General features: G+C 42.3%; 3 protein-coding genes and 1 long non-coding RNA gene across 10 annotated transcripts in view; 2 read left to right on the top strand and 2 right to left on the bottom strand.

Moving 5' to 3' along the window:
- Window positions 1-1,391, bottom strand: part of LOC139564308 (multiple epidermal growth factor-like domains protein 8) — a 38,029-nt gene extending 36,638 nt beyond the window's left edge. For both annotated transcript variants that reach the window (XM_071383723.1, XM_071383724.1), the window contains exons 1-2: window positions 1,302-1,391; window positions 61-871 (exon numbers count right to left, since the gene is read on the bottom strand). The gene's annotated coding sequence lies outside the window, so the exon portion shown is untranslated. The remainder of the gene's footprint in view (window positions 1-60; window positions 872-1,301) is intronic.
- The window catches only part of LOC139564397 (uncharacterized), a 418,006-nt gene that overhangs the window by 167,912 nt on the left and 222,563 nt on the right, over window positions 1-27,531 (top strand). The window lies entirely within an intron of this gene.
- LOC139564309 (zinc-binding protein A33-like) lies at window positions 8,939-17,499 on the bottom strand. 2 transcript variants are annotated; one of them, XM_071383726.1, is made up of 7 exons: window positions 16,740-17,499; window positions 14,241-14,336; window positions 13,527-13,757; window positions 13,374-13,396; window positions 13,165-13,283; window positions 12,461-12,978; window positions 8,939-9,224 (listed from the first exon to the last, which is right to left on the bottom strand). In XM_071383726.1, the coding sequence occupies exons 1-7, from the start codon at window positions 17,166-17,168 to the stop codon at window positions 9,219-9,221; spliced, it is 1,422 nt and encodes a 473-aa protein (XP_071239827.1). In that variant the 5' UTR covers window positions 17,169-17,499; the 3' UTR covers window positions 8,939-9,218. The 2 variants fall into 2 exon arrangements, with proteins under 2 accessions (XP_071239827.1, XP_071239826.1); XM_071383725.1 differs by having other exon boundaries at window positions 8,939-12,978.
- Window positions 18,646-26,339, top strand: LOC139564310 (putative nuclease HARBI1). 5 transcript variants are annotated; one of them, XM_071383731.1, is made up of 10 exons: window positions 18,646-23,355; window positions 23,443-23,619; window positions 23,710-23,771; window positions 23,854-23,940; window positions 24,028-24,069; window positions 24,138-24,311; window positions 24,391-24,426; window positions 24,525-25,079; window positions 25,361-25,472; window positions 25,567-26,339. In XM_071383731.1, the coding sequence occupies exons 1-7, from the start codon at window positions 23,292-23,294 to the stop codon at window positions 24,424-24,426; spliced, it is 642 nt and encodes a 213-aa protein (XP_071239832.1). In that variant the 5' UTR covers window positions 18,646-23,291; the 3' UTR covers window positions 24,525-25,079; window positions 25,361-25,472; window positions 25,567-26,339. The 5 variants fall into 5 exon arrangements, with proteins under 5 accessions (XP_071239832.1, XP_071239831.1, XP_071239829.1 ...); XM_071383730.1 differs by adding an exon at window positions 25,149-25,264 and having other exon boundaries at window positions 18,646-23,619; XM_071383728.1 differs by adding an exon at window positions 25,149-25,264 and having other exon boundaries at window positions 18,646-23,619; window positions 24,028-24,311.

The following is a 27,531-nucleotide window of genomic DNA, read 5'->3' as shown; positions in this document are numbered from 1 at the left end:
CCTAGTTAAATAAATACCACACTAGCAGAGGACCGTTAGCTTAGCCTTCGTAATACTCACCAGATCCCGTGTCTCCGTCCCTATGATATTCTACATTGTCAGTGAGTTTTGAGCGACACAACGCAAAACTGCTTGTGAGATAGCTAACGTTAGCCAGCAGTGGCTACCAAAGAGGGTCGTCGGACTCCAGCACTGGACTCCAGTCCCCGGCGTCCTGAATCAAAGGACACAGACCACCCTCCGCAGGGGCTCGCGCTTACTGGATTGCTGCTAGCCAGTTAGCGAGCAAGCTATTTCCATATGCAAAAGCGCAGCCATCTATTCAATGATGGTTAGCTAAATCATAATACTAATGAAATATATCTGTCACAGCTTCAGACACATCTTCATAAATGTGCCTAAATTATGCTGTTACGCCTTAGCACAATAGCCAGCGTGAAAAGTTACTTAATGTTTGTTGTTTTTGTACATGGCAGCCTCCCACACAAAATGCTCCTCTTCTTTCTCTAAAGTTTTATGGCAGACTACACCTATTCTGCCACCTACTGTACAGGGTATTGAAACAAAAACAAAAAATATTCCATTCTATTCGCTGCTTCTTCTTATTTTTTAAGGTTTTATTGCAGACTACACCTATTGGTGTATTGCCGCCACCTACTGTACGGGATGTTGAAACAAAACACATTCAATTGCGGGAAAGGGGGGAGTGGGGACCGATATCATGCAAAATAACAAAAAAAACATCCCCTATTCTGCCCTTGAGTTGCGTTCCCATGCAAAACTAGACAGATAGCTAACAACTAAGTCTTCAATAAAACTCCCAAGGCGTGACTTTTCTTGAATGAATATTGAAAACGTTTATGTTGTAAAACTGCAAAACACAGAAAAGAATATACTTTAGTATTCAATTCACACCGACATACTGTAGCTGTACATTATACATTTGAAGTTGCATGAATACAAAGCACGTGCTACGGTACCATGCATCTGGCATGATGCCAAACCATATAGCTAATTGCTTTCTCATATGGTAATTGACTAACTCCTTACATTACTCTAATAATGTACAACCATCTATGTAGAATAACAAAGCATATTACACTAGAAACAGTAACAAAAATACAGTATTGTATATTTTACAATTCGTTTGCATGACGCACGAGCAAAGTAATACAGCTAACATCATACATGAAAGGCATTGCAATTTGTGTGAGTAAATGCAACCAACCAACATTGATATGTAAGAAACTCTATCAATAACAAGATTATCATCATTAGCTAAATGCTTGAATCGAACTTACAAACAAATATTTTCCAAGGCTGAAGCGTGACAAGAAATAACTACACTGAAAGACCTGCACCTTAGCGTTGTTTTTAGCTGCTTCTATGCGTGCAGAACGAATTCTCTACTTCCTGTTTGCGTACAGTCTAAGTACCAGAAAGCTCCACTAGGGGGCAAATAACACCATGGAACACAATGAAAATCCATCTTAACCATTGTAATAAAATAATCTGTTACCTTCTAACAGGATGGCAGCACACTCCCCGCCTGGTATAATGAAATTGTGCCACTATGAAATAAAACATATCAAGAAACAAATAATGTACTTTCTATTATTATCTTTTGTCTCTAGGATGCTTCAGAAAGAAGAACAACAATCTCTGAGATTGGTCTCAGAAACACCTTAGCAGCTCCTTGCTTGACAATGTTTAGTTCTACTTTCCTAACCTTTTTGTCAGTACTGGGAAAGGTTTTTTGAGTGTACTTTGTTTTGGGAACTCTTTTCCTTTTTCAAGGCATTTGAATTCTTCTCTGAAGGCTTCATGTTGCACACAGTGAATGATTGCTGTTTTGGCTTGTGACAACTCACTTGTACCGCATGGTTTATTACAGTCATGCCAGCCTCTGCAGCTGGTGTTGTCCGCACCTTCATGGAAGGATCTGGCAACATGAATGAGTCGTGCTGTGGCTCGATTGAGAGCTTTCCAGCTTGAGAACCTCTCAAAGCGATGAGAGCCGAGTTGAGCTCCAGAAACCTTAGAGGCGAAGACAGTGACGTCTGGTCGAATCTCTGCGTCTGCGTGAGGCTCTACAAGGTCAAAATTTATGTTCTCAGGCTCACTTGAGTTTGTTTGGATCAGGAAAGGTGGACCTGAGAACCAACTGGTGTACTTAAAGAGCGCAGCAAGTATAGGCCTGGTTGCATGGTCTGCTGGATTGCTGTCAGTGTTTACATAACACCACTGATCTGGATGGGTAGACTTCCTGATGCGAGTTACCCTATTGGCAACATACACATAGAATCTTTTGGTGACATTGTGGATGTAACCGAGAACTATCTTACTGTCTGTGTAGAACTTGGCCACATTTACATCAATGTCAATTTCGTCTCTGATCAGTTCATACATCTCAACAGCTAGCAAAGCCGCACACAGTTCTAGGCGTGGGATAGTGTGGGCCGGACGAGGGGCCAATTTTGATTTCCCCATGACAAATCCAACATGGCATTGACCTTCCGAGTCAATAACTCTCAGGTAGGCTACCGCTCCTATGGCTACTGTAGAAGCATCCGAGAAGATGTGTCGCTCTCTTCTTTGAGTGGTAGACAAGGAGACTGGGATGTAGGTCCGCTGAATATACATATGTTCCAACTCCATCAAAGAATCCTTCCACATTTTCCATTTCTCTTCTTTTTCTGGGGGAAGAGGGGCATCCCACTCACTCTGATCAGAAGAGAGTTATCTGATTAAGGCTTTACCTTGCATTGTTATTGGAGCCACGAACCCAAGGGGGTCATAAAGACTATTCACTGTGGACAGGATGCCTCTAAAAAAAGGCTTCTCATTGTGGGACACCTGGAATGAGAAGCTGTCTGTTTCCAGGTTCCAGGAAAGTCCCAGACTCCATTGAAAGGGGAGAGGATCCACTCCTAGGTCCAGATCTTTTAAGTATTTTGCACGGTCCTCCATAGGGAAGGCTTCCATAACTGTTTTGCTATTGGATGCAATCTTGTGTAGTTTCATGTTGGACTCCGCCAACATTGCTTGTGTTTTTCTTAGAATGTTGATAGCTTCTTCTGTAGTAGCTACTGATGTCAGCCCATCATCGACGTAGAAGTTCCTCACTACATATTGCTTGGGTTCTGATCCGTGTTCCTTCTCACCCTGTAGCGCTGCTCGTCTCATGCAGTAGATGGCTACGGCTGGTGAGGGGCTGTTCCCAAATACATGGACTTTCATCCTGTACTCAGTTATGTTTCTATCTGGATTGTTGTCTTCATACCAGAGAAACCTTAAGTAATCTCTGTGATCCTCACGTACACCAAAACAGTAAAACATTTGTTGCACATCTGCTGTTAGTGCAATGCAATCCTTGCGGAAGCGCATTAGGACGCCCAAGAGTGTGTTGTTTAAGTCTGGACCACTGAGCAGAACGTCGTTAAGTGACACGCCTTGACACTTAGCTATGGAGTCAAATACTACTCTTATTTGTTCAGGCTTTTGTGGATGGTAAACACCAAATATGGGTAGATACCAACATTCTTTGTCTCCCTCTAGTGGCGGTGAAGGTTCGGCTTGGTCGTTATCCAGCATCTTTTGCATGAAGTCAATAAAATGATGCTTCATGTCAGGCTTTTTGTCTAAAGTCCTGCGAAGTGATGTGAGACTGTTTATGGCCTGCTCCCTGTTATTAGGAAGGCGACGTCGAGTGGGGCGAAAGGGTAGTGGAGCCACCCAGTTGTTTCCATCATCCTGGAAAACCTGTTTGTCCATAATGTCCAAAAAGGCTTTGTCCTCCACTGATGGTGCTGGTTTATCATCGTCTTGTGTTTTGTCGAACACGGAACATCCCAGGCTGTCTGTGTTCACAGTTGTGCTCGGATCTCTCGAGTGCACTGTAGAGGGAGAGATGTGTTTCTGAGCTACGCTGCTGTAGTTCTCTTTTACCTGGATGATGTCAGGGCAAGGGCTCAGATAGGATGTGCGACCATTTTGAAGTATGTTTGTCCTGAACACGTTAACATTGGCTGGTCGGTGAACCGTTCCCAGACAGACCTCACCCACGATGACCCACCCGAGGTCGAGTCGCTGTGCATAAGGAGTGTCGTGGGGCCCATTGATTTGCTCTCGTACCTTGTGTACCCTTAAGATGTCTCGTCCTAAGAGCAGGAGGATGGGAGCGTCTGGGTCCACAGCTGGAATTTTGTCCATAACTGGTTGCAGATGGGGATGATGATACGCAATGTCGGGGGAGGGAATCTCCGTCCTATCGTCTGGCATCATATCACACTCTATCAGAGTAGGGAGAGATAGCTCCATGTGTCCGTCTATAGACTCCACCATGAAGTTGACGGCTCTCCTGCCTGAAGTCTCTGTTACCCCAGAACAGGTCTTCATGGTGTATGGAGCAGAGTTGTCATTGATGTTGAAGAGATTGAAAAACTCTGTCTCGGCCAGAGATTTGTTACTCTGTTCATCAAGCACTACATACATTTTGACAGCTTTCTCTCTTTTCCCAGCCGGATAAGCTTTAACTAGGCATATTTTTGAACATGATCTTGGATTAACTGCCTCACCACAGATCTCCGTACACTTTGAGGTGACAGATAGAAGAGCATCGTCACCTTGCTCCCCGCCATGCTCTTTCTCTGCTGTAGCAGTGTCTGTATTTGAAGGGGCTAGGCCTGGATGCAGAGCAGCAAGATGTCTGTCACTGTCGCACTCAGAGCACTTGATTGACACCTTACAGTCTTTAGCTCTGTGCTGAGTTGACCCACAACATCGGAAACAAATTCCATTCTCTTTGAGATATGATTTGCGCTCATCTAGAGTTTTGTATCTAAACCCACGACACTTTTTAAGAGGATGAGGTTTGTTATGTATCGGGCATTGATGGTCAGGGTTTTCAATCTTTGTCTTACTGGGTTTGGTTTGGTGGTCTGAGGGCTCAGATGACACATCGGTTTTGTATACAGTCACAGGTGTCTTGCTGCTGTACCTGGCAGGTTTCTCACTTTTCATAGACACCTGGTTAGTTGCGGTGTAGAGGGTGAAACTGGGGTCGTTTCTAGTTTTCGCCTGGTTCCTGATGAATCTCGAGAAGAACGAGAATGGTGGGAATGCTACCCGATAGTCCTCCTTGTATTTGGATCCCTGTGCAATCCATTTTTCTTGTAAACTGAATGGAAGTTTCTCTACTATAGGGTTTACCCCCCGAGATGTGTCCAGATAAGCGAGGCCTGGAAGGTACCCTTCTACGTTAGCACACTCCAGTTCGAGAAGAATGTCACCTAGTTCTCTTAGTTTGTGATTGTCTTTGTTAGCCAGTTTTGGAAAATCATCAATTTTCTTCAACAGTGCATTCTCGATCACTTCGGGGGTACCATAGCACTCTTCTAGTCGTTGCCAGACCATGTTAAGCCCTGCTGTTGCGTTGAAAATATGGACAGATCTAATTCTGTTTGCTTGCTCAGACGACTCTGCCCCTAGCCACTTGGTAATTAGATCTAACTCTTCCCTGGCTGATAAATTCAAGTCTCTGGTCGCATTGAGAAAGGATGCTTTCCATGCCCAATAATTTTCAGGGCGATCATCAAACTTCAGGAGTCCGGAACTCACCATCTCACGGCGTAGGAGGTACTTGATGAGGTCTGGTGCCACTTGTGACTCAGGGACGCTTTGTGTGTGTGACTGGAAGTGGGCTTGTTTTCCATTTACACCATGCTGCTGTTCATTTCTTTTGAACAGAGAGTCTCTGCTCATGCTCTGTTGTTTGCTACTTTCTGGATTATGGCATGTAGCTGGGTCAACACTAAGCTCTTGTTTCTCCACTTCAAATGGAAGTTCAGCAAAGTAGGGCCTAGCATGTTGTTGCACATACTCACAAGTACGCTGGACTGGACTTAAGGGCTGTGTCCCTGTGTCTAGTTCTTTGTGAAGTTCTCTGCGTTCTGATTCTACAGCTTCTTCAAAGGCTGCAGCTTCAGCCAACGCAGCAGCAGCTGTTCTCTCAAATTGGAGAACATATAAACTTGCCTCGAGGTCAGCTTTTTGCTTCAACAAGCTGGCCTCTATTTCTGCCTTTTGTTTCATCACGGAAGCTTCCTTCTCAGCATAGGAGACTTGTGCACGCGCTGCGTCTGCCTTGGCGCGTGCTTTGATGGCTGCAGAACTCGCCGTTGAGGATCTGCTTGACTGTTTTGATGACCTTGATCTTGTAGATTGAGACTTGGTCCCAATGTGCTGAAGAGGCTCCTCCATCTCTCTCTGTCGAACTCTTGGCTCTGGTTGTTGTACCGTAGACTGCTGGTCTTCCATAGGAACAGAGGCTTTGTTGGCTGATGAATGTAGAAACAAAACCACCGTGTGTGGTTATTCTTGAGCTTGAGCCCGCCGTGATGATGTTTTTTTACTATTCTGCCCTTGAGTTGCGTTCCCATGCAAAACTAGACAGATAGCTAACAACTAAGTCTTCAATAAAACTCCCAAGGCGTGACTTTTCTTGAATGAATATTGAAAACGTTTATGTTGTAAAACTGCAAAACACAGAAAATAATATATTTTAGTATTCAATTCACACCGACATACTGTAGCTGTACATTATACATTTGAAGTTGCATGAATACAAAGCACGTGCTACGGTACCATGCATCTGGCATGATGCCAAACCATATAGCTAATTGCTTTCTCATATGGTAATTGACTAACTCCTTTCATTACTCTAATAATGTACAACCATCTATGTAGAATAACAAAGCATATTACACTAGAAACAGTAACAAAAATACAGTATTGTATATTTTACAATTCGTTTGCATGACGCACGAGCAAAGTAATACAGCTAACATCATACATGAAAGGCATTGCAATTTGTGTGAGTAAATGCAACCAACCAACATTGATATGTAAGAAACTCTATCAATAACAAGATTATCATCATTAGCTAAATGCTTGAATGAACTTACAAACAAATATTTTCCAAGGCTGAATCGTGACAAGAAATAACTACACTGAAAGACCTGCACCGTAGCGTTGTTTTTAGCTGCTTCTATGCGTGCAGAACGAATTCTCTACTTCCTGTTTGCGTACAGTCTAAGTACCAGAAAGCTCCACTAGGGGGCAAATAACACCATGGAACACAATGAAAATCCATCTTAACCATTGTAATAAAATAATCTGTTACCTTCTAACAGGATGGCAGAACAATCCCAGTCACAGATTGCTTCTCTGTTTGCGCTGTGCAGTTGATAACCAATGCAATAACCGCTACAAAGCCCACCTTCTTAAACCTCTACGGGATCAGTGTCCCCCCAGCGGGACGGTTGAGCTAACATAGGCTAATGTGATTGGCATGAGGTTGGTTGTAAGTAACAAAAACAATTCCCAGGACATAGACATATCTGATATGGAAAGAACGTTTCAATTCTTCTTAATCTAACTGCACTGTCCAATTTACAGTAGCTATTACAGTGAAAGAATACCATGCTATTGTTTGAGGAGAGTGCACAATTATGAACTTTAAAACTTATTAATAAACCAATTAGGCACATTTGGGCAGTCTTGATACAACATTTTGAACAGATATTCAATGGATCATTGGATCAGTCTAAAACTTTGCACATACACTGCTGCCATCTAGTGGCCACAATCTAAATTGTGCCTGGGCTGGAATAATACATTATGGCCTTTCTCTTGCGTTTCAAAGATGATGGCACAAAAAGAAAATACATGCTTTTTCTTTGTATTATCTTTTACCAGATCTAATGTGTTATATTCTCCTACATTAATTGAACATTTCCACAAACTTCAAAGTGTTTCCTTTCAAATGGTATCAAGAATATGCATATCCTTGCTTCAGGTCCTGAGCTACAGGCAGTTAGATTTGGGTAAGTCATTTTAGGAGAAAATTGGGAAAAAAAGGTCGGATCCTTAAGAGATTTTGAACATGCAACATGTCAGGATTGTTGACAAGGAATATTATCTGGAGTCTCTACTCCTACTACCATTACTTCTTCAACTTCACTCCTTTCTTCCACTCTTCTCACCGTCTCCAGATAGGAGACATGCTGGACAGCCCTTATTCTTGCCACCTCCGTCTCCTTCACCCTAACAGGACACTTCAGAAATTCAGTTCAATTGCCAAATTTAGGCTCAGCTGGCAAATGATACCCCTCCCATCTCCATACACTTGACACATGACCAAATAATTTGCATGTATTACACTGCATGGGTTTGGGCACGAAGGCTCTCACAGGGAATCTCATAAAACCAAAATACACATGAGAAGGGAGAGACTCTTCATCAGAAAACAGAATGGATGGAGTGCGCTTCCTCACTCCATCCACCATGCTGGTCAGTCAGTGCACACCAACCACTTGATCCAATTCTTCCCATATACTCTTGGCTTTTACTTCTAGCGCCACCCCACAGATAACACCCTTGATTGGCGACATGATTCGAAAATCCACATGCCAATCAATCCGCTATGTTCTTGAGTCGCAGAGCATGCTCCTTCTGTTCCATAGGTATCAGTGGAGGATGGCTCAAGATAATGGCTGGAATGTAGTCAATAGAATGGCTTCTACCACATGGAAACCACGTGTTTGATACCATTCCATTGACTCCATTCCAGCCATTATTATGAGCCGTTCTTCACTGCCTCAACATACAACACCTTCTGCACTATTCTGACACTGGCCACCGCAACCTCAAAAGGCTCCTCGTCATCACGCCATCACTAAAATTGTAAACCTCAGCATTGCCCTCCAGTGGCAATGTTTGGTAATTGCATCCTCAGAGAAACTCACCTGAGAAAGTATGAATATTGACAACTAGAAACGGTGTAGGGCAAAGTGTGGTAGTTCTGATTTCTAATCAGATGTAGTGTTAAACCTTTATTACCATGACTATAGCTGCTGTGCATCACCTGACAAGTGCATTGGTGGAGAATCTCAATCAATTTATTCATCATTATTTTACAAAATCAGTATCAGCACAAAACAACTTATTCCAACATAGTTACTGGTTAAACAAACATTGAATAGTGTCTGAACATCTCCCAGAGAAAAAGCTTGACTGATTCAACAGCTTTATAGTTTAAAAAAAACAATGAAACATAAAAAGACTCTACTTTCCCACAGTTTTTGAAAAATATATATAATAAATGAATAACATAAATACAGTCAATTTGATTGAGAGCAAAACACTTCGGCATTCACTCAAACCTAAGAAAATTAAAAGAAAGAAATTATCAATGCATTATTTCATGTCATATGATCTCATTGTCACAGATTTTTCATTCAAACATTACATCAAGTCATTAAAATATCATACAACACTGTCAAGAAAATATGCAATCATATGCCTTACTAGATATATATATTTTTTTACATTAGATGAGCAAATAAAGCATCATATAGAATAGTCTTTATACAAAGACTAAGACAGTTTGGCATAGACTAATTAGTAAAATAATGGTACCCGAACTACCTGCACTGACTCCATCTTGCACTGACCCTACACACACACACAGTGTATATGTATATATGTGTGGACTAATATATATATATATAATATATAAATATATATATTAGTCCACACACACTGCATTCGGAATGTATTTAAATGTTCTCATCAATTTACACACGATACCCCATCAGGACAAAGCAAAACTTTTATTTTAGCAAATGTATAAAAAATGTAAATAAGGTATTTCTGTTTTACATCAGTCTTCAGAACCTTTGCTATGAGACTCAAAATTGAGTACAGGTGCATCCTGTTTCCATTGATCGTCCTTGAGATGTTTCTACAACTTGATTGGAGTCCACCTGTGGTACATTCAATTGATTGGACATAATTTGGAAAGGCACACACCTGTCTATATAATGTCCCACAGTTGACAGTGCATGTCAGAGCAAAATCCAAGCCATGAGGTCGAAGTAACTCCGTAGAGCTCCGAGAAAGGACTGTGCCTCAGATCTGAGGCACAGATCTGAGGAACGGTACCAAAATATTTCTGCAGCATTGAAGGTCCAAGAACACAGTGGCCTCTATCATTCTGTTAGGTTCTTATTTTTCAGAGTAAATAACCCACGGACACTAGAGAAGCTTTAACCAAGTTTAATTCTTCCCAAAGGTTCTGTACAGCTGTAATCAGACCGCAAAACATTTCTCTCCATTGGTTATATATATGCTACTTAAGACACTCCCTCTCTCCAATCCTTAGTTTATGCCCAAGAGAAAGAAGGTAACCAGATACTAACTCTGATTACTCCCTTAAGGGGAACTGACCTCACCCCTCACCTCCTGACCTCAACCCCTCCTTCACCTAATCCACAGATATCCATCTGTCTTCCCTATATCAACACATCGCTCTCCTCTCCATCAAACACATTCCAAATCCTTCTGGCTTTTTACAGAGAACCCTTAACTTCTGACACAAAACCCATTTGCTTTCACTCTTCCTATTCAAGGCTTCTTCTCTATCATTTATTTAATATCTCAATGTTCAAAGTTTAGCCGATTCCAACAATTCTTAAATGGAAGAAGTTTGGAACCACCAAGACTCATCCTAGAGCTGGCCACCCGGCCAAACTGAGCAATCGGGGGAGAAGTACCTTGGTCATGGAGTTGACCAAGAACCCAATGGTCACTCTGACAGAGCTCCAGAGTTGGGAGAACCTTACAGAAGGACAACCATCTGCTCAGCACTCCACCAATCAGGCCTTTATGGTAGAGTGGCCAGACGGAAGCCACTCCTCAGTAAAAGGCACATGACAGCCTGCTTGGAGTTCGCCAAAAGGCGCCTAAAGGACTCTTAAACCATGAGAAACGACATTCTCTAGTCTGATGAAACTAAGATTGAACTCTTTGGCCTGAATGACAAGCATCCCATCTGGAGAAAACCTGGCACCATCCCTACGGTGAAGCATGGTGGTGGCAGCATCATTCTGTGGGGATGTTTTTCAGAGGAAGGGACTGGGCGACTACTCAGGTACGGGGGAAAGATGAACGGAGCAAAGTACAGCAAGATCCTTCATGAAAACCTGCTCCAGAGCGCTCAGGACCTCAGACTGGGGTTGAAGGTTCACTTTCCAACAGGACAACGACCCTAAGCACACAGCCAAGACAACGCGGGAGTGGCTTCGGGACAAGTCTCAATGTCCTTGAGTGGACCAGCCAGAGCCCGGACTTGAACCCGATCGAACATCTCTGGAGAGACCTGAACATAGCTGTGCAGCGACGGCTCCCCATCCAACCTGCCAGAGCTTGAGAGGATCTGCGGAGAAGAATGGGAGGAACTCCCCAAACACAAGCTTATAGCGTCATACGAAAGGAGACTCGAGGCTGAAATCACTGCCAAAGGTGCTTCAACAATACTGACTAAAGGGTCTGAATACTTATGTAAATGTGATAGTTTTTTATTTTTAATACATTTTTCTACAGACCTGTTTTTCTTTGTCATTATGGGGTATTGTGTGTAGATTGAGGGGGGGGGAAATGATTCAATACATTTTGGAATAAGGCTGTAACGTAACTAATTGTGGAAAAAGGGTCTGAATACTTTCCGAATGCACTGTATATTTATATATATTTTTCACACAAACACACTACATTGACACGCACGCACACAGACCGACAACACACACACTTGTTGCTGCTCTGTTCTTTATTTTACTCTTATTATCTATCCTGATGCCCAGTCACTTTACCTTGCCTTCATGTACATAACGACCTCAAATACCTCGTACCCGTGCACATTGATCTGGTACTCTCTGTATATAGCTTCATTCTTGTGTATTTTATTCCTTGTTTTACCATTTTATTTTTATTTTTTAACTCTGCATTGTTGGGTAGGGCTGGTAAGTAAGCATTTCACGGTAAAGTCTACACCAGTTGTATTCGGCGCATGTGACATAACATTTTTAGTTTTTTCACATAATTCCATACCGATACATAATTAAATCAGCAAACATATCAATAAATCTCAGAACGCAGCAAAATTTGACAGAAAATACGTTCTTACCACTGGAACCCCTCTAGTCCTAGAAAATCTCTATGTATAATAGCTCAGCAATCTAAACATACCAGTTAAAGAAAATCAGTGTCAAAAAAATCCCTCATGTAATAAATGCCTGCATACTGTACATCCTATGGAAAGCATAGGAATACTGCTATGGCACATTTTCAAAGATGATTGTGACCATACAAAAGGCCTTGATGCAAACCTCAACGCAAACGTATAGCCACAGTAAAACCACTAGAATACAACCACACCAGCCTGACAGCTGAAACAGTGGAATGCCCCATCTATTCAAGTGCACATATTAGGCTACCTTCTGACCATAACATGTGACGTCTATCCAAGCGAGTACTACGACTGCCCATCGGCTATTGAACCAGACACTTAGCAAGCTGTAGTGATTGTCACACTGCCCTGTCACACAGTATGAATGGTTACCTTGGCCGGGTTAACCTCCATCGGGGTGGTGTGGAGCCCAGGACCGAATATTGGGAACACTCTCTCTGTAAACTTGTGTGTGAAGGTGCACAGGTGCTTCCCACCGTTGCCTGCGTCCCAAAATGACACCTCCCCCTTATCCATGTTTAGCTTGACCCGGACCCTCTCTGGCCGACTCTCCACGACCAGCACTGTGCGTTTGCCAGTCAGGGCGTTGTACACCCCTTTGCTCAGCCCGATGGTCCACACGTCCCTGTCTGTGGACACGGTGAACTTCCTCTTGCGAGCCACAGACTCCTTACAGATTCCCAGGATCCACTTCGGGTTGTCTCCCACATGGACCTCCCAGCGGTGCTTGCCGGAGCGGAAGCCCTCAGCTCCAAGGACAAAGACACAGGGGTCGAAGCGCTCAGGGTTGTCCGGGAGGGACTGGCGCTCTGGGCTGTCCCGTACGCTGGCCAGGTCTGGGGACATGGAAAGCCAGGGAGAGGCCGTGTTAGGGTCCATCACCACTGGGACTGGAGAAAGAGAGGGAGACGTGTTACAAAACATTATGATTGAAGCGTAACTGTTGCTCAAAGTTTTTCCTCCTTCATTCAAAACATTGACCCCTTACACGTTATATAGCCATCCACACCCATTTTATTGTGTGTCATAACTTATGTAGCAAGTTAGAACACTAACCCTTCAGTACATGTACTCACTGCATGTGACGTGAGCCTGCATGCTCTTCCAAATGCTGTAGCCCAGACAGCCCACGTGTTTGGCCATGTTCAGGAGAGCATCTGAGGGATTCTGGGGGTCTTCACAAGGCCACTGGGCTCTGAAAACATGACATCATAGATGATGACCATGATATTAGAGGGAGGGTACCCGAACTGTTGGGCAACTGATAGGATGTTACTGTACTTACTTTTTCTTTAAGGCTGGGAAGTTCTGAAAAACAACAACACAATTTAATCCATTAGTTCATTGTGAATAAGATCGACAAATGCATGCATTCAAAAATGTCTCACTGTCATGCACTGTCCCCCCCCCCCCCATGAGGGAGACCCCTCCTGCTTACCTGCAAGAAGGTTAAATCCTCCGCCCCCATCTCCCGCTTTACTGTTTGGACCAGCTTAGTGAGGGCAGCAATGTCACTGGTCAAGGAGCTGATCCTTTCCTCCATTCTGGATCTCTTGTCCTCCTCCTCGTCTGCCAGGGCCTTCAGCCTGGCAGCCTCCTCTACACACAGCACCTGACGGAGCCTCTCAAACTCTGCCTTAATCTGCTTCTCTGCCTGCTCGGCCTGGCTCTGGGTACGAGAGGTTGGAGGAAGAGTGACATTTTGTCATGACACTGACATACCTCTCGTTATTCATATCTCACACAACATTACTCATCTATAGGCTGTAATTATAGTTTCCTCTAGAGGCTTTCCTTGTCAGGACTCCAGGCCCTAGGTTTGATCTACAGTCAACTATTTTGTTATTTCCAATTCTTTCTGGTGGCTCAAGGAATCTCAGTCTGTCCCTACTCATAACCAGTCAAACAGGTTGGTTCACATATCTCATTACAGAACAATGATGAACATCAAACTGTTGGGCTATGGATAGGCTACACAGATCTAGATAGAGCTCTTTGATGCCCTCACTAGTTCTAACAAATCCCATTATCTTACACAAAACCGTCACCAAGATCTGTCCACATGACATTGATACGCAGGCATTAGTCATGGTCATAGATATGCCCTACAGTGTAGACATCAGCAGGTCAAGCAGATACAGTATTATAGTACCTTCATGAAATCAACTGTGTTAGAGTATTTCTTTTTCATTCTCTTGAAGGTCTCCACTTTCTCCTCCAATATGTTGACTTTAATGGTCAGTTCTTCCTGCAATAGAACACACAAAACACAATATGCATAATAGTTTGTGATCTAGTGACTACCAGATAATAAAAAATATACAGCAACTTATTTGCAGTATTGTTTCAGGTCCTAAGCTATTGGGTGTTGACTAAGGGACTCAGGGCAGTAAAGCCTTGTTCACACTGCAGGCCTAAATGCTCAAATCTGTTTCAGGAATACTGACCATCCAAACAGCAAGTTACAAGTGACCAAATTAGATGCGTGTTCAGACAGCAGTCATGAGCTGACATGGTTACGCTAGTTGTCGTAGTAATGATGGGTGTGTCCACAATGGTGTAGGCTGATTGGTGGTGGTGCTTGTGGTTCCTATCACTCAGAAGTTATGTAGCAAGCTAAGGTGACAACAATGCCTGCCGGGAAAGTTCTATTGTTGTAAACACTAACTTGGGGAGGGAGAGCAATGGCGGAACCAGAAGCAATGCTTGATTCTGTTGGTGCGAGTGAAGATAGATATTTCAGTATTCCAATAATTTCATCTAAGAACGTAGCTAAAAAGGGAAAAAGTTTTAAAAGCAAGATAAGCCTCGGTATGATAATGCCTCACTTGTTGTTGGACTGCGATTCTTGAGCAAGGATGTTTTTTTGGGAAACCCGTTTGTGGTCACAAAGATGGTGAAGGATGCATTGGGAGAAGTGGAGTCAGAGTGACCAGGAGTGGTATGATGTTGATTTCATGTATGTCAAAAGAACAAAAAGATAATGCACAAATGATGGACGCATTTAGTGGAAAGCTATGATTATCAGAGTAAGTCACCAATAAAAGGTGTCATATCTGGCGTCTCTATGGATATTGAGGCTTCATGGTTTAAGATTAACATGCCAGGAATAGTTGATTCACGTTGCTTAACCCGCACGGTGAATGGAAAGGAGGAAAGCATTTGGGTTATTGATGTTCGATGAAGAATTTCTCCCAACCCATGTAAAGCTGGGATACAGTGGGGAGAACAAGTATTTGACACACTGCCGATTTTGCAGGTTTTCCTACTTACAAAGCATGTAGAGGTCTGTAATTTTTATCATAGGTACACTTCAACTGTGAGAGATGGAATCTAAAACAAAAATCCAGAAAATCACATTGTATGATTTTTAAGTAATTAATTTGCATTTTATTGCATGACATAAGTATTTGATCACCTACCAACCAGTAAGAATTCCGGCTTTCACAGACCTGTTAGTTTTTCTTTAAGAAGCCCTCCTGTTCTCCACTCATTACCTGTATTAACTGCACCTGTTTGAACTCGTTACCTGTATAAAAGACACCTGTCCACACACTCAAACAGCCCCTGCCCTGTTAGGATGGAGGAGGTTGAAGTAGGAAGGATCAGGGCTGTTGAGAAGGTCTATAATGCAGTCAGTGAAAATTGTTGACGCAGCGAGTAGAGATGGTGAAGCTATGGCAGTGTAAGCCCAACAGTCTGGATGTCAGTCAGTTGAAAGATCCTGAATCACTAAACGTGAAGAATGTTGATTTTGTTGAGTTCATTGCGCAGGTGATTAATTGTACAGGACAAACAAAACAATAAAAAAATGAATAAAAGAAACTGGAAATCATTGTGAAAGCAGCCAAGGTTCTTAGAACTCCAGGATTTCACATCTGAAACATTGCAGGGAATGTCTGAAATTCTTCCCCCTCTCAGGCCCCAGAACCTGTGTAGGGATCTGACTACATTTGACTAAGTGAAGGAGTACATTGACTTTTGTTTGTTTTTTGAGAATAATATGATATGTTTTGTATTATTAACGTTCTTTTATCTCAGTTCTACCCCACCCAGTAGGTGGTGACAATACACTTTTTGGATGTAGTCCACCAAAATAATCTTGAAGAAAAAGGCCTGCCATGGACGTTTTCTAGTTGCTTTGAATGTTCAAAATCAGTGCAAGAACACTTAAAGCCTCAAAGTATAACATGAACCAACTGTTTGGCTAGCCACAGCAGTTCAGACAAGTCGCAAGGCCAGGAATCAGATTTCTATATCTGACTTCAAACCACCTATAAAGTGCAAAAGCGGTGAGGGAGGAGTGCCCTTCTCAACTGAACAGTAATCTGCAGCGCTTGGTCATGTCAACAAGGCAGCATGGTCCATCGTTCAGAAACATACAGTTTTCATTGGGAAGGCAGATAAATGTTGTTGTTTTTTAAATCAAAAGCAATCACTTTGCATGTCAAAACACTGCAGTATATTAATACTCCACGTGCTTAACCTGTCACTTTTGTTTTGAGCCGACTTACCCGTCGGCCAAAGCGGGGCATCTGGCTCAAGCCAGGGAGGCAAACCGGTTCCAAAACGAATGCAACCACTTTTCACCCGAACAAACTCCTCTAACCTGGGAAACCTGGCCCAGATAATCGAATCTCCTCACTCTCACCTGACACAACCGCGTCCCCTCGTTGAGTGGCAGCAGCTCGTGAGCCCGATGTAGAGGGACACAGTCGACGCACACGGGCTCCTCGTCCTTTACGCAGTAAAGTTGAAACGCCAACCGATGCAGGTTACAAAGAGGCACGTTACTGAATGCGTTCGGTCCCCGCCAGCGCTTCTCCTTCTGAAACGACTCCGTCGCATCCATCAGCGCCCGGTTGGATATTGGTTGCTCGCCGTCACAGCTCTTCCTGCACACGGGACACTTCTGCCCAGGCCCCTCCCAGCATTTCTCCAAACACTCCTTGCAGAAGCTGTGGCTGCAAGAAAGAAGAACGGGCCCCCGGTAGAGCTCTTTACAGACCGGACAGGTCAGGTCCTCCTGGAGGAGGGATGGACCCTCTGACATCTCCTCATCCCAACCACATTCAGCCATGGTGTCGCTGTCGAAACTGCAGGCCCCTTCAGAAAACGCGTAAAGTTTTTACTTTCGCTTTCTTCAAAATGCTCCTTTTTATACGCTGACAGTTGCCCAGAGATACTCTTCCTTTCTGATTGACGGTTTACCTTTATTATTTGTAGATTTGTTGAACCCAACACAAAACTTTAGTTTATAAACAGGTAAAATGTGCCTTTTTGTAGAGCCGTTGACTGCAGTTTCAACTGTAACCTCCCTTCTGCCTTCCTTCCTCAATTGAGTGGGTGTGTGTATGACGCGCAACCTTCTTCTGAAGTTAACGGCGGTTGGCATCCAATTTGTTGCATTACCGCCACCTACCAGACTGGAGTACAATTCCCTTATACTTTGCTTGAAAAATTTAATTAATAAATACCCTACCACACTACACTCACTAATATGGTACACAACCAATTATGTTTTACTAAGATAGACCACTAAGATAGACCACATCCTGCCGTTTCCAATGGGAGGCAAGTGAGCCGAGTAGGTGGGATCAAGTCTCGAGATGGGATTTTCAAAGTCGCGTTTCTTGGTCTGTCAGATGGCTTAGTAACGTCAATAAAATTGATCGTCATCATTTTCAAATTAGGTTCAAAATGAGTTGCAGACGTTCGACTGGAGGTGATTTGGAGAAGGACTTCAACGCTTGTTTTAATGTAGCGAACGTTAAGTAAAGATTCGTTGTTGAGACTTATAACGCCACCGAGATAGAAAAGTAAGTTATAAATATATAGTTGAATGTTATACATATAAATTAGATATTACAACGTTTTGTAGTGGGCATTAACTGTTTGGCTAGCTATTTTCCGTTAAAACATGCCGAGGAACAGTAACGGTAAGTTAGCTAAATCAATAACGTTAAATTAGCTGGGCTCCGCACGTGCAAGAATCTGACGACTATTAACAGTTGTCATTTTGCGAATCAATACTGGAGACTATTGGTAAAATATAATTGAGTGAGGTTATTAATAGCTAACCGGTTACTATTCTTTTAAAACATGTTATAATTTCACATGGGCAAGAAGAGAGAAATAACGTTAGTAGCTAGCGCGATATATACATTATATATTTCTCCGCTAACACTGTAGCGCCATAAATCCGATTCTGCACGTGTCAGAAATAGAGTAACTAGCTAATCATTTCTGGACCGCACATCAGAGAGAACAGGACGTAAGTTATTTGTTTACTCGAGGTAGGCTGGACACATGACATTTTTAACGCTTTTTTCCCCTGATAAGTAGTTCATTGCATCCGCCGTAGAGCCCAGTTTCATAATATTACAATCTGTCCCAAATACTTGCGGTAGTTTTGTAGTAATCGCGAAAAAAACAGGTTTTATTTTAGGGCATTTTTTCACCCTGCCAGCTCCTATTAGTTCTATTGAGCACCAACTCGCCTTCCGAACGTTCTATTCACAGTCCATTGTAACACGTCACAATGCCTGCTTCGCTATTGTTGGCAATCAGACATGCCCACGCTAAACACGTAGGCTTACGTCAAGTAATTTATTATTAACAAGGTTAACAATAAGCTCACTGTTCGCCTGGGTACACGTTGTTGTGACCCACAGTGCTATAGCGATGCCTGGGCGCATAGCCATCAAACGTTAAACATTTTATGGTCATGGTTAACCATATTTTTCTTTCAGAAAAAGGTGTACACCTAAACAAAACGCATGTCCTTGTCTTATTTTCAATATGTGGCCGATCTAAACAGCCGTAAGACATTTTTTAATTAAGAAATAACTTAATTTTTAAACTTTTTTTTGTTTCTAAATAGCTGCTGAGTATTTTGATATGCGTAATTCTGTTAGTAGGCATCGAATGGAGCGAATTCGCAGGTTCAGAGTTGCAAAATCGAAAGGATAGGCCTAGCTCATTGATTTGTAGATCTGACGCAGTTGCTACCTCAGATTATGAGCCTAGCAAGTGTCACTAATGAGTTATGTAGTACCCACAAGGCCACAGGGAGGAGCAAGAGGGCTATAACCTATACTGTTTTTTGCCTTAAGTTATACCTAGGGTTAGGGTTTTTATCTTAGCCTTAACCCTAACCGTAATTCTTAGGTAGGGTAGCCTAGAACACTTTTAAACAATTTTGTAATAATATGTTAGTGAATACCATTATAGTACTAAATAGCGTTTTGTTATTTTTTTTAAATCAAAACCTATGCAAGCATTTTGATATTTTTTGTTATTTGTTATTTTATGATATATATTTTTGCAAGGCAGAACACTTGATAAACAAGCCACATTTTATTTTTCAAATTTGGTTTGAACTGGGTGTGACCTAGTAACCTGTATGTGAAAGTCCAGCAATTGGCTGATCTCATGAATTAATGAGAAAAATACTATTTATTTCTCAGCTGCTTCACCAATGCCTTTATGTGAAATTGTGTGCTAAAATTGCAACCCCAGCTGAATGATTAGTCCCGTGGGCCAAAAAAATGACATTGCCCCACTGATTTTTTCAATAATTATAGACCTCTTTGCATGAATGTGTTTCTTGAATGAATACAAGTTCTGCGTTGCAGTCCTTACAACAACAAAAAAGACGCTTTTCTCTTCAACAGGTTTCGTATCCCCCTGGCATTGATTGACATAAACTTCAAGTCCATAGCCTAGGAATTTTCTTTCTATTCTGTAGATATCTCAACTCTACCCTCTCTATAAAAAGTTGCTTCATATATGTATTAACAAAAGTCTTAACTTGTAAACAGTAACACCATAATTCAAAACTAGAATTCTCAGTGTGCAGTGGGGAAGGAGCTACCTGGTAAACCTACCGACAGAACAAATCACCCCGGTCGTATTTCTTTTCCATCTGCGAAAAAGGCTCTGATTCCCCTGTAGTATCCACCCTTTCCTTGATTTCGGGCCTGTTGTACAAGAGGCCACAATTTTGCCTTTGCTGCCTTGTCTGCTGCATTCAAGTCCTCACCGAATCTAAATTTTCTCTCTTTCAGAAAGGCGCTTTCCTTTGCCTTCTTCCAAAATGCATCTCTCGCTGTGCGAAAAGCAAACTGGATGATGATGATCGAGTGGCTGACGATGGCATCTTGCTTCTTCCCAAAACGATGAGCGACATCCACAGCCATATCCATATATCCATCGGGGAAGTCCAGTGCCACACGCTTACAGATGTCTCTTACTAAGTGCTTCATATTCTCATCCTGATCCTCGGGACACCGTAAAGCCGTAGCCCCCACCTTCGGTATCGCTCTGCTTCCGATAAGCGCTCTTACATGTCTGCGATGGTCTTCTCCTGTGCAGTGCATTTCTCAGAATTTGCAGTGTTTGCAAGTTTAAGCTCTTCGATACTCTTGTATGATTCAGAGATCTCGAGGTCAACTTTGATGTGTTTTCGCGTATCATCGGCTCTTTCGTTTATCTTTGCAGAGACAGCATCGACTATGTTGACCTGTAGTTCGCGCAAAGACAATTCTTTCTGTGTCTTTTTGGGTGCGGGACTATTGACTGGATTTTCAGAATCAACCGAATGTCCAGATTCCTCCATTTCTTCTCCTGAGAAGTCAGATGGTGGTGTTTCTTCAATGTATGAGTGCTCAGCTAGCAACTGCCTTCTCCCTTTGCTCTTTCGCACATTTTTTTCTTCCATTTCTCAAAGTTTCAGATCAAATTAGCGGTCAACTAAGCGTTGTTCTCTATTGTGTTTACTATAAGCCAAGTTCTGTTAACTTTTATCCCTCTCAAACTTACTTAAAATTTAAGGTTACTTGGAGCAAGCTAAAATCTCGTCTGCACTCACCACCATCTTCCAACCTCCCCGGGAGTGGTGTATCCAGGGAGAGAACTAATCTTCTGAAATTTCATTCGTGATCTTATGCTCCCATCTACTGGAATTATTTAGCAACTGTAGTAGTACTGAATAAATTGTATATCCTGTCATGACGTTGCCTGTTTAGGTACATAAAGCCCATTCCCCTCTCCCTGCCTCCCCCTTTCCTCCTTCAACCCATGCTGTGATCACAGAGAGACGTCATAAATTCCTGAGAATCTCCTCATGGCCAAACAGTATTAGAGAGAGGGTAGTGGTGGTTTCTTCCACCTCACAGAACTTGAGGTACGAACAGATTTCATGTTCTGGAAAAAGTATAAAAGATTTGTGAAGAGTCCAGCTATTAACATGTCCGTTTGTCCCAATGTGGGAAACTCATGGGAGACTGGGTGGCTACATTACCATACCGCTGTTTATATAATAACCTCATATGAGGTTTACATCTGTTTGTTGTATAAAATGAATGAGTGAGTATGATACTGTTTGTATAATTGTGTAATATGATTTTGGACTGTTTAATGAAGAAAAATACAAATCCCTTTTGATTTGAACTAAATCCGAGGACACGCCGATGAGCCAGTTGGGTCAGACATCCTGGGACAGCCCCTCTCTGCTATCCGAATAAAAGCCAACTCTGAGAAATTATCAGGAGACCATGTTTTTCTCCATAGGAGGAGAACGAAGGTTAAGTACCATTGCTGAATCTTTAACCACACCACGTGGTTAAACTCTTAGACGAATAAGAACAAGTCTTTGATATTGACTACTAGTCTGCAGCTAGGAATTCGGTATCATTGAACGCGAAGAAAGACAACCGCCGAAACATCCATTCTATAACGAATGTCACTCTGAACTCTCCACAATAGCCAAGACGGAGACCGACGAATCTCCAACAGAAACTAACATTCCTCCAGCGATCAAGACGACACAATGAGCGTAAATATATATATATATTGATTGCAATTGTTCCCGAATGAGTGAGCGTTCATGTGTAAAGGATTAGCATGTCAATTGTTATAATTATGAACTCTGTAGTGACTTCTTGGTCGAACGCCAATTTTCCCTTTGTCTAACAAGCCGCCATGCCGGTTCAGCCCACTAGGGCATATTTCTCCCATTTCATGTAACCATTTTTAAGTTTGTTTGTTTATGCATTTCTGTGAATTAATTAGTTAGTAATAAATAAATGATTTAAGACAATTGATGTATGGATGACTCATAGTGAAGACTGGGTTCGTGCAGATAACCAACAATTTACGACGTTTGGAATGAGACTAACGTGAGGTAAAAATAAATAAATCATTAATCAGAAGACTATTGATCAGATATGAAAATATCTGAAAGGTTATATTGGGAAATTATAACTTTGTAATCTGACTACTTTCCCTGGTGCTCCCAAATTCATAGTTAATTAGTTACGTTATTACTCAGTTGATCGCGTAATCCCTAATTACAGGAATCTTTGATAAAAACTATAAGTCTTCAATTTAATGATAGCAAAGACACGACAATCCTTACTAAAGTAGTAAATACTCAGGATTGCAAAATGTAAAATTCTTGTTCATTTTATCACTTACAACCACAAATAACCATTAAAACCATAACAAACAAACGGACAAACACCATACATCTGGGGCCTGTTGCACAAAAGTAGAATTAAGACATCCGGGATAAATGACTCAGCTGAGCTCAATGAAGCCAAAACATGTGCGTCCAGGCTTAATTGGTTGCACAAAGACCAAGCCAGGATGAGCAGACACGGATTCATTAAGCCAGGTGAAACCAATCCTGGATAGGTGCGCGCTCACGGCTCACTCAAATAGACCCCGCCACAGATCACAGATTAACTGATTTACCATGGCAACTAGAGCCGCGTACTTTTCCCCGTCGGAAGCACAAATCCTCATGGAGGCATACGAGGAGGTAAAAGATATAATTAAGAAGAAAGGCAACACCGCCACAGTGATAAAGCAAAGAGAAAAAGCGTGGCAAAGTATTGCAGACCGCCTGAATGCGTAAGTAGTGCACAATTACACACTCACCGCTCCGCTGAAACATCACAATTACAATTCAAATATTTAATTCACATCTCCAAAAATGCAGTTGTACTGTAATTATGAAACGGTTAAATTTTTAATTGAAATGCACTGCAGATATGAGTGAAATTGTGTAAAGTAACTCCATCACACTGTATAAAGCTATGATAAATTTTTTGATATTTTTACTGAAAACAAGACAAAAATACCAAGTAATTTTTTGCAGTGTGACTCCATTAAATGTGTGTGTGTGTGTAGATTAAACATGAACGGGCCAAAACGGACATGGCAGCAGGTCAAAATCAAATACAAGAACATTTTGCAGAATGGTATGGTCCCTGACTAATATTTAACAAAGCACAAGCATATATTGTACCCAGAAGGTGCCTGCTCACACATTGTCTGTACTGTTTTAGCAGTGAAAAAGAATACCCACAGACAAGGCACGGGTGGTGGGTCACCAAAGGCTGACCTTACCCCAGCAGAGGACATGGCCTTGGAGCTAAATAAAGGCAGGCCCGTCTTAGAGGGGATCCCTGGGGGGAAAGAGACGAGCATAGGTTCCTCCCAAGATGCCACCCGCTTCATTCAAGGTATGTCCTTCCATCTCTACATGGGATACAACCACATTCATATTGAATCAATTTGGACTGTCTGACTTTGGTTTACCTATTGCCTTGCAGTGTCTGGCAGCACTGTGTTCCTGTTAGAGCCACCAGCACAAGCACCAGACGATGCTGATCCAGTGAGTACTCCATCAAAGGCATACTGTAGGCCTGGCATGTCTTGTCTACTAGCTTCAATATGAATCCGATTAAATGTGATAGGGTGAAGGCCCCAGTGCAGCAGCAACAGCACATGATGGAGACGATGATGAGGAGGAGACCATCTCTCTGGATTCCAGAAGGCATGAGGTATCATGTTAAGACTGTGAAAGTACTATTTACTCTACAATGGTGAGGAGTCCTCATCAAAATCAAAAAATCAAATTTCTTTTACAGGACCCAGATGCTATACAGTGGGAAAACCAGCCTGGCAACATAGTGCGTATTAATAAAAGGACACCACATCCTGCCAAATTCCAGCTGCGCTAATTGTATTGTGTTCACAGAGCTCACAAGCTATCAGAAAGTTGTATGGCAACCACCTCCGGCGCCAAATAGAACTGGCAGACATAGACATTCAGTACAAGAAGAAAAAGATGGAAAATCTTGCACTGGAGTCCGAAATAAAAAAGAGGACAATTAGGAAACTGGACCTTGAAATAAAAAAACTTGAGAGGGAGGTGAGATATGCCTTCAATGTACACTGTATGCTAACTGTAACACAAATGTATTAATCATTATTTTTCTTTCCTCCCCCAGCTCCAAGAAGATGACACAGCTCAAAATAAAAATTAGGTATATTCTCGTAAAGTCAAGTGAGCCATGACATATGAGCTCTTATTGTGAGCACACAGGACGGTGGCATCTTTCTAATTTTTTTTTTATTTTCCCAGCAATCAGTACAACCAAGTCATCGTTATAAGGCATCGCCCTCTTTTGCCCACCCCCCCAGCACCAGGTGTGGCCACTAGCCTATATGAAGGCCCAAAATTGTGTGTTCCTTTCTGCTCTGACAATGGCATGCCCATTCGTGCGAGATGTGGTGGATGAAGAAGCACTTGTGCTGAGGAGAGCCTTCAGGCGAGAAAGGGTCTTCAGGGACCGGTTGGACCCACTGGCCTTCCCTGATGACCATCTATATGAAAGATACAGGTTTTCTGCAGATGGCATCAGGTATCTATGCAGACTACTGGGTCCCAGGATTAAGCACCGCACTGCACGGAGCCATGCACTGAGTGTGGAGCAAATGGTTTGTGTGGCCTTGCGCTTTTTTGCTAGTGGAGCCTTCCTGTACTCAGTGGGGGATGCAGAACAGCTGAACAAGGCCACAATTTGCCGCACAATAAGGAGTGTGTGTCTGGCTATCAAAGCATTAGCAGATGTCTTCATCTCCTTCCCTGGCCACAGAAGACTCTGTGACATCAAAGAGGAGTTCTATAGGATTGCAGGTAAGAGGATCTACAAATTACAGGACAACTGTTAACACATAGTAGGATACTCATTACTTTGTGTGACAGGTTTCCCCAATGTCATTGGTGCAGTGGACTGCACACACATAAGGATAAAAGCCCCCTCAGGTGCCCATGAGGCCGATTTTGTGAATAGGAAATCCTTTCACAGCATTAATGTTCAGGTGAACATAACTTTTTGATATTGTCCATTGACGAACACTCTGCATTGCCAGTGATGTGCATTGATTGGTGTAATATTCCTCATCTTATGATTTCAGATGGTCTGCAATGCTGACTGTGTGATCAGCAATGTTGTGGCAAAATGGCCTGGCTCAGTCCATGACTCCAGAATCTTTCGGGCCTCTGAAATCTATCAGTGCCTATCACAAGGTAAGCCACACAACCCCTATTTATAACCATCATGGCTGTGTCAAGAATATCACTGTGTTTATGAGGTAGTAATGATGAGATTTTGTGTTGACAGGTGAATTCTCTGGTGTGTTGCTGGGAGACAGGGGGTATGGCTGCCAGCCTTTTCTCCTGACACCTTTCACAGACCCCCAGGAAGCACAGCAGGCCTACAACCATGCCCATGCCAGGACCAGGGCCAGAGTTGAAATGACCTTTGGCCTCCTGAAGGCACGCTTTCACTGCCTTCACAAATTAAGGGTCAGCCCTGTTAGGGCATGTGATATTACTGTGGCTTGTGCTGTCCTCCACAATGTGGCCTGCCTGAGGAAGGAGAGGGCCCCCAGAGTGCCACCAGCCATGGACTGGGACAATCCGGCAATCTTCCCTGATGACGACAGTGGTCGGCTGCTGAGGGACCAATATGTGTTGAATTATTTTAGTTAGTATGTGTGCTTTAAATTTTGGTTAAATATGTCCTGCGGTGGCAGAGGAATTTGGTTTTTTTTGGGTTCGTTTTTTGACGAATTTGGCCTCTTATGATGTTTGTGCGGTATACTGTGTGTAATACAAGGCTGCAGGGAGGCTACTGCATCCATTCATTTGTCTGTTCAGTTGATGTGTATGGATTTGTCCTGCATTTATTTTAGTGTGCAGACATGCAGGGTGTGTTATATACAGACCTTTGAATGTGTATGTATCATTTTGTATAATATGCTTGGATTCTGTGCTTTCCATCTTGTAGAGTCACTGTGACTTCAGTTTCGAAAGGAGCTGATGGTTTACCTGCTTTGTTTTGTCCTTATTCAATAAAGGAACATAATGTTACACATTGTGTTTTTATATTCATATGGAATGTGTATTTGTTTATATGACAGAGTACTAGGGCCACACTGAAGAAAAAGGATAAAGTCATAAATTTATGAGGCTGGTTCTTTCTGCAGAAAAGCTACATATTGTTTTGATACTTATGACAATGTGATACTTAATATTCTGGCACATCAGCATGTCTTTGTTTATGAAACCATACTGAAGTACAATTTCACGAAATGCCCCACATCTGTCATTTTAACAACTGTCCTCCTTTAAAACAACTGGTTACAATATTATGACTTGTGTTTTTTAATATATTCCTAATATTCTATCATTTTATATATAGCCTTATAGTCTATGGGAAACTGTAAATTATCTAATGATAGCAACATCATCTAAAAATCATTTTTTATCCAAAATCATTGAAATTAATGATCACAAACGTTTAAATAATAACAGTGGGTCTAGTTATATGTGATAACAATGTATAGTGAGCAGTGAAATAACTATTGGTTTCCATTTGTGGTGACTGCTGACTGACATTAGGGATGAGATTAAATAGATCCTGGAATTTAGCCTGGTCTGGAGCAGGCTAGCTCCACAGAATAAATCTCCATGGTAATTTATACCATAACATATCCTCCTGCCCCCTATCCATCTTTAGTGCAACCGGATTACGGATCAATTGAGCCAGGATCACCAAGATATCCTGGCTTAATCCCTTATCCTAGTTTTGTGCAACAGGCCCCTGGTTAATTATTTTAAATTTTAAAAAACAATTTATTTAGATGGGTGACATTGTCTGCGAAAGTAACACCCCCTTAAAACCTCTTGACACTACAGGGGGTGCTGTTTCAACTTGGACATTTATCGTTCCCAAATTAAACTGCCTCGTACTCAATTCTTGCTCGTACAATATGCATATTATTATTACTATTGGATAGAAAACAATCTCTAGTTTCTAAAACCGTTTGAATTATGTCTGTGGGTGGAACAGAACTCATTCTGCAGCGAAATTCATGACAGGAACTGCGAAGGTCTGAAAACAAGGCTCTGTTTCTCAGATCAGTTTAAAGCTCTGTATGTATCCTATGGGTCGACATGAACTGCACGCGCCTTCCCCTGGATGTCAGTAACCAATGAGAATTGGAATGGAGTTTCTACGTAGATCTCAGACCTTATAAAAGGCCATGGCATGGGGGGTCCGCTCTTTTCGACGTTCGTCAAG

This window comes from Salvelinus alpinus, chromosome 35 (assembly GCF_045679555.1).
Source record: "Salvelinus alpinus chromosome 35, SLU_Salpinus.1, whole genome shotgun sequence".
NCBI classification, from domain to species: Eukaryota; Metazoa; Chordata; class Actinopteri; order Salmoniformes; family Salmonidae; genus Salvelinus; species Salvelinus alpinus.
Note: the sequence above shows the minus strand (reverse complement) of the source record. Positions and strands in the feature narration are given on the sequence as shown.

What these genes read in the sequence shown, in the direction of transcription:
- LOC139564310 (XM_071383730.1), top strand. Translation starts at nt 24,608, where the DNA reads ATGAAGGCCCAAAATTGTGTGTTCCTTTCTGCTCTGACAATGGCATGC. An exon ending in TTCACAGCATTAATGTTCAG is followed by an intron (nt 25,265 to 25,360) that starts GTGAACATAACT and finishes TTATGATTTCAG; the next exon opens with ATGGTCTGCAATGCTGACTG. An exon ending in CTATCAGTGCCTATCACAAG is followed by an intron (nt 25,473 to 25,566) that starts GTAAGCCACACA and finishes TTGTGTTGACAG; the next exon opens with GTGAATTCTCTGGTGTGTTG.
- LOC139564309 (XM_071383725.1), bottom strand. Translation starts at nt 17,168, where the DNA reads ATGGCTGAATGTGGTTGGGATGAGGAGATGTCAGAGGGTCCATCCCTC. An exon ending in ACACAGTTGATTTCATGAAG is followed by an intron (nt 13,758 to 14,240) that starts GTACTATAATAC and finishes TCTCGTACCCAG; the next exon opens with AGCCAGGCCGAGCAGGCAGA. An exon ending in TTCCCAGCCTTAAAGAAAAA is followed by an intron (nt 13,284 to 13,373) that starts GTAAGTACAGTA and finishes TCATGTTTTCAG; the next exon opens with AGCCCAGTGGCCTTGTGAAG.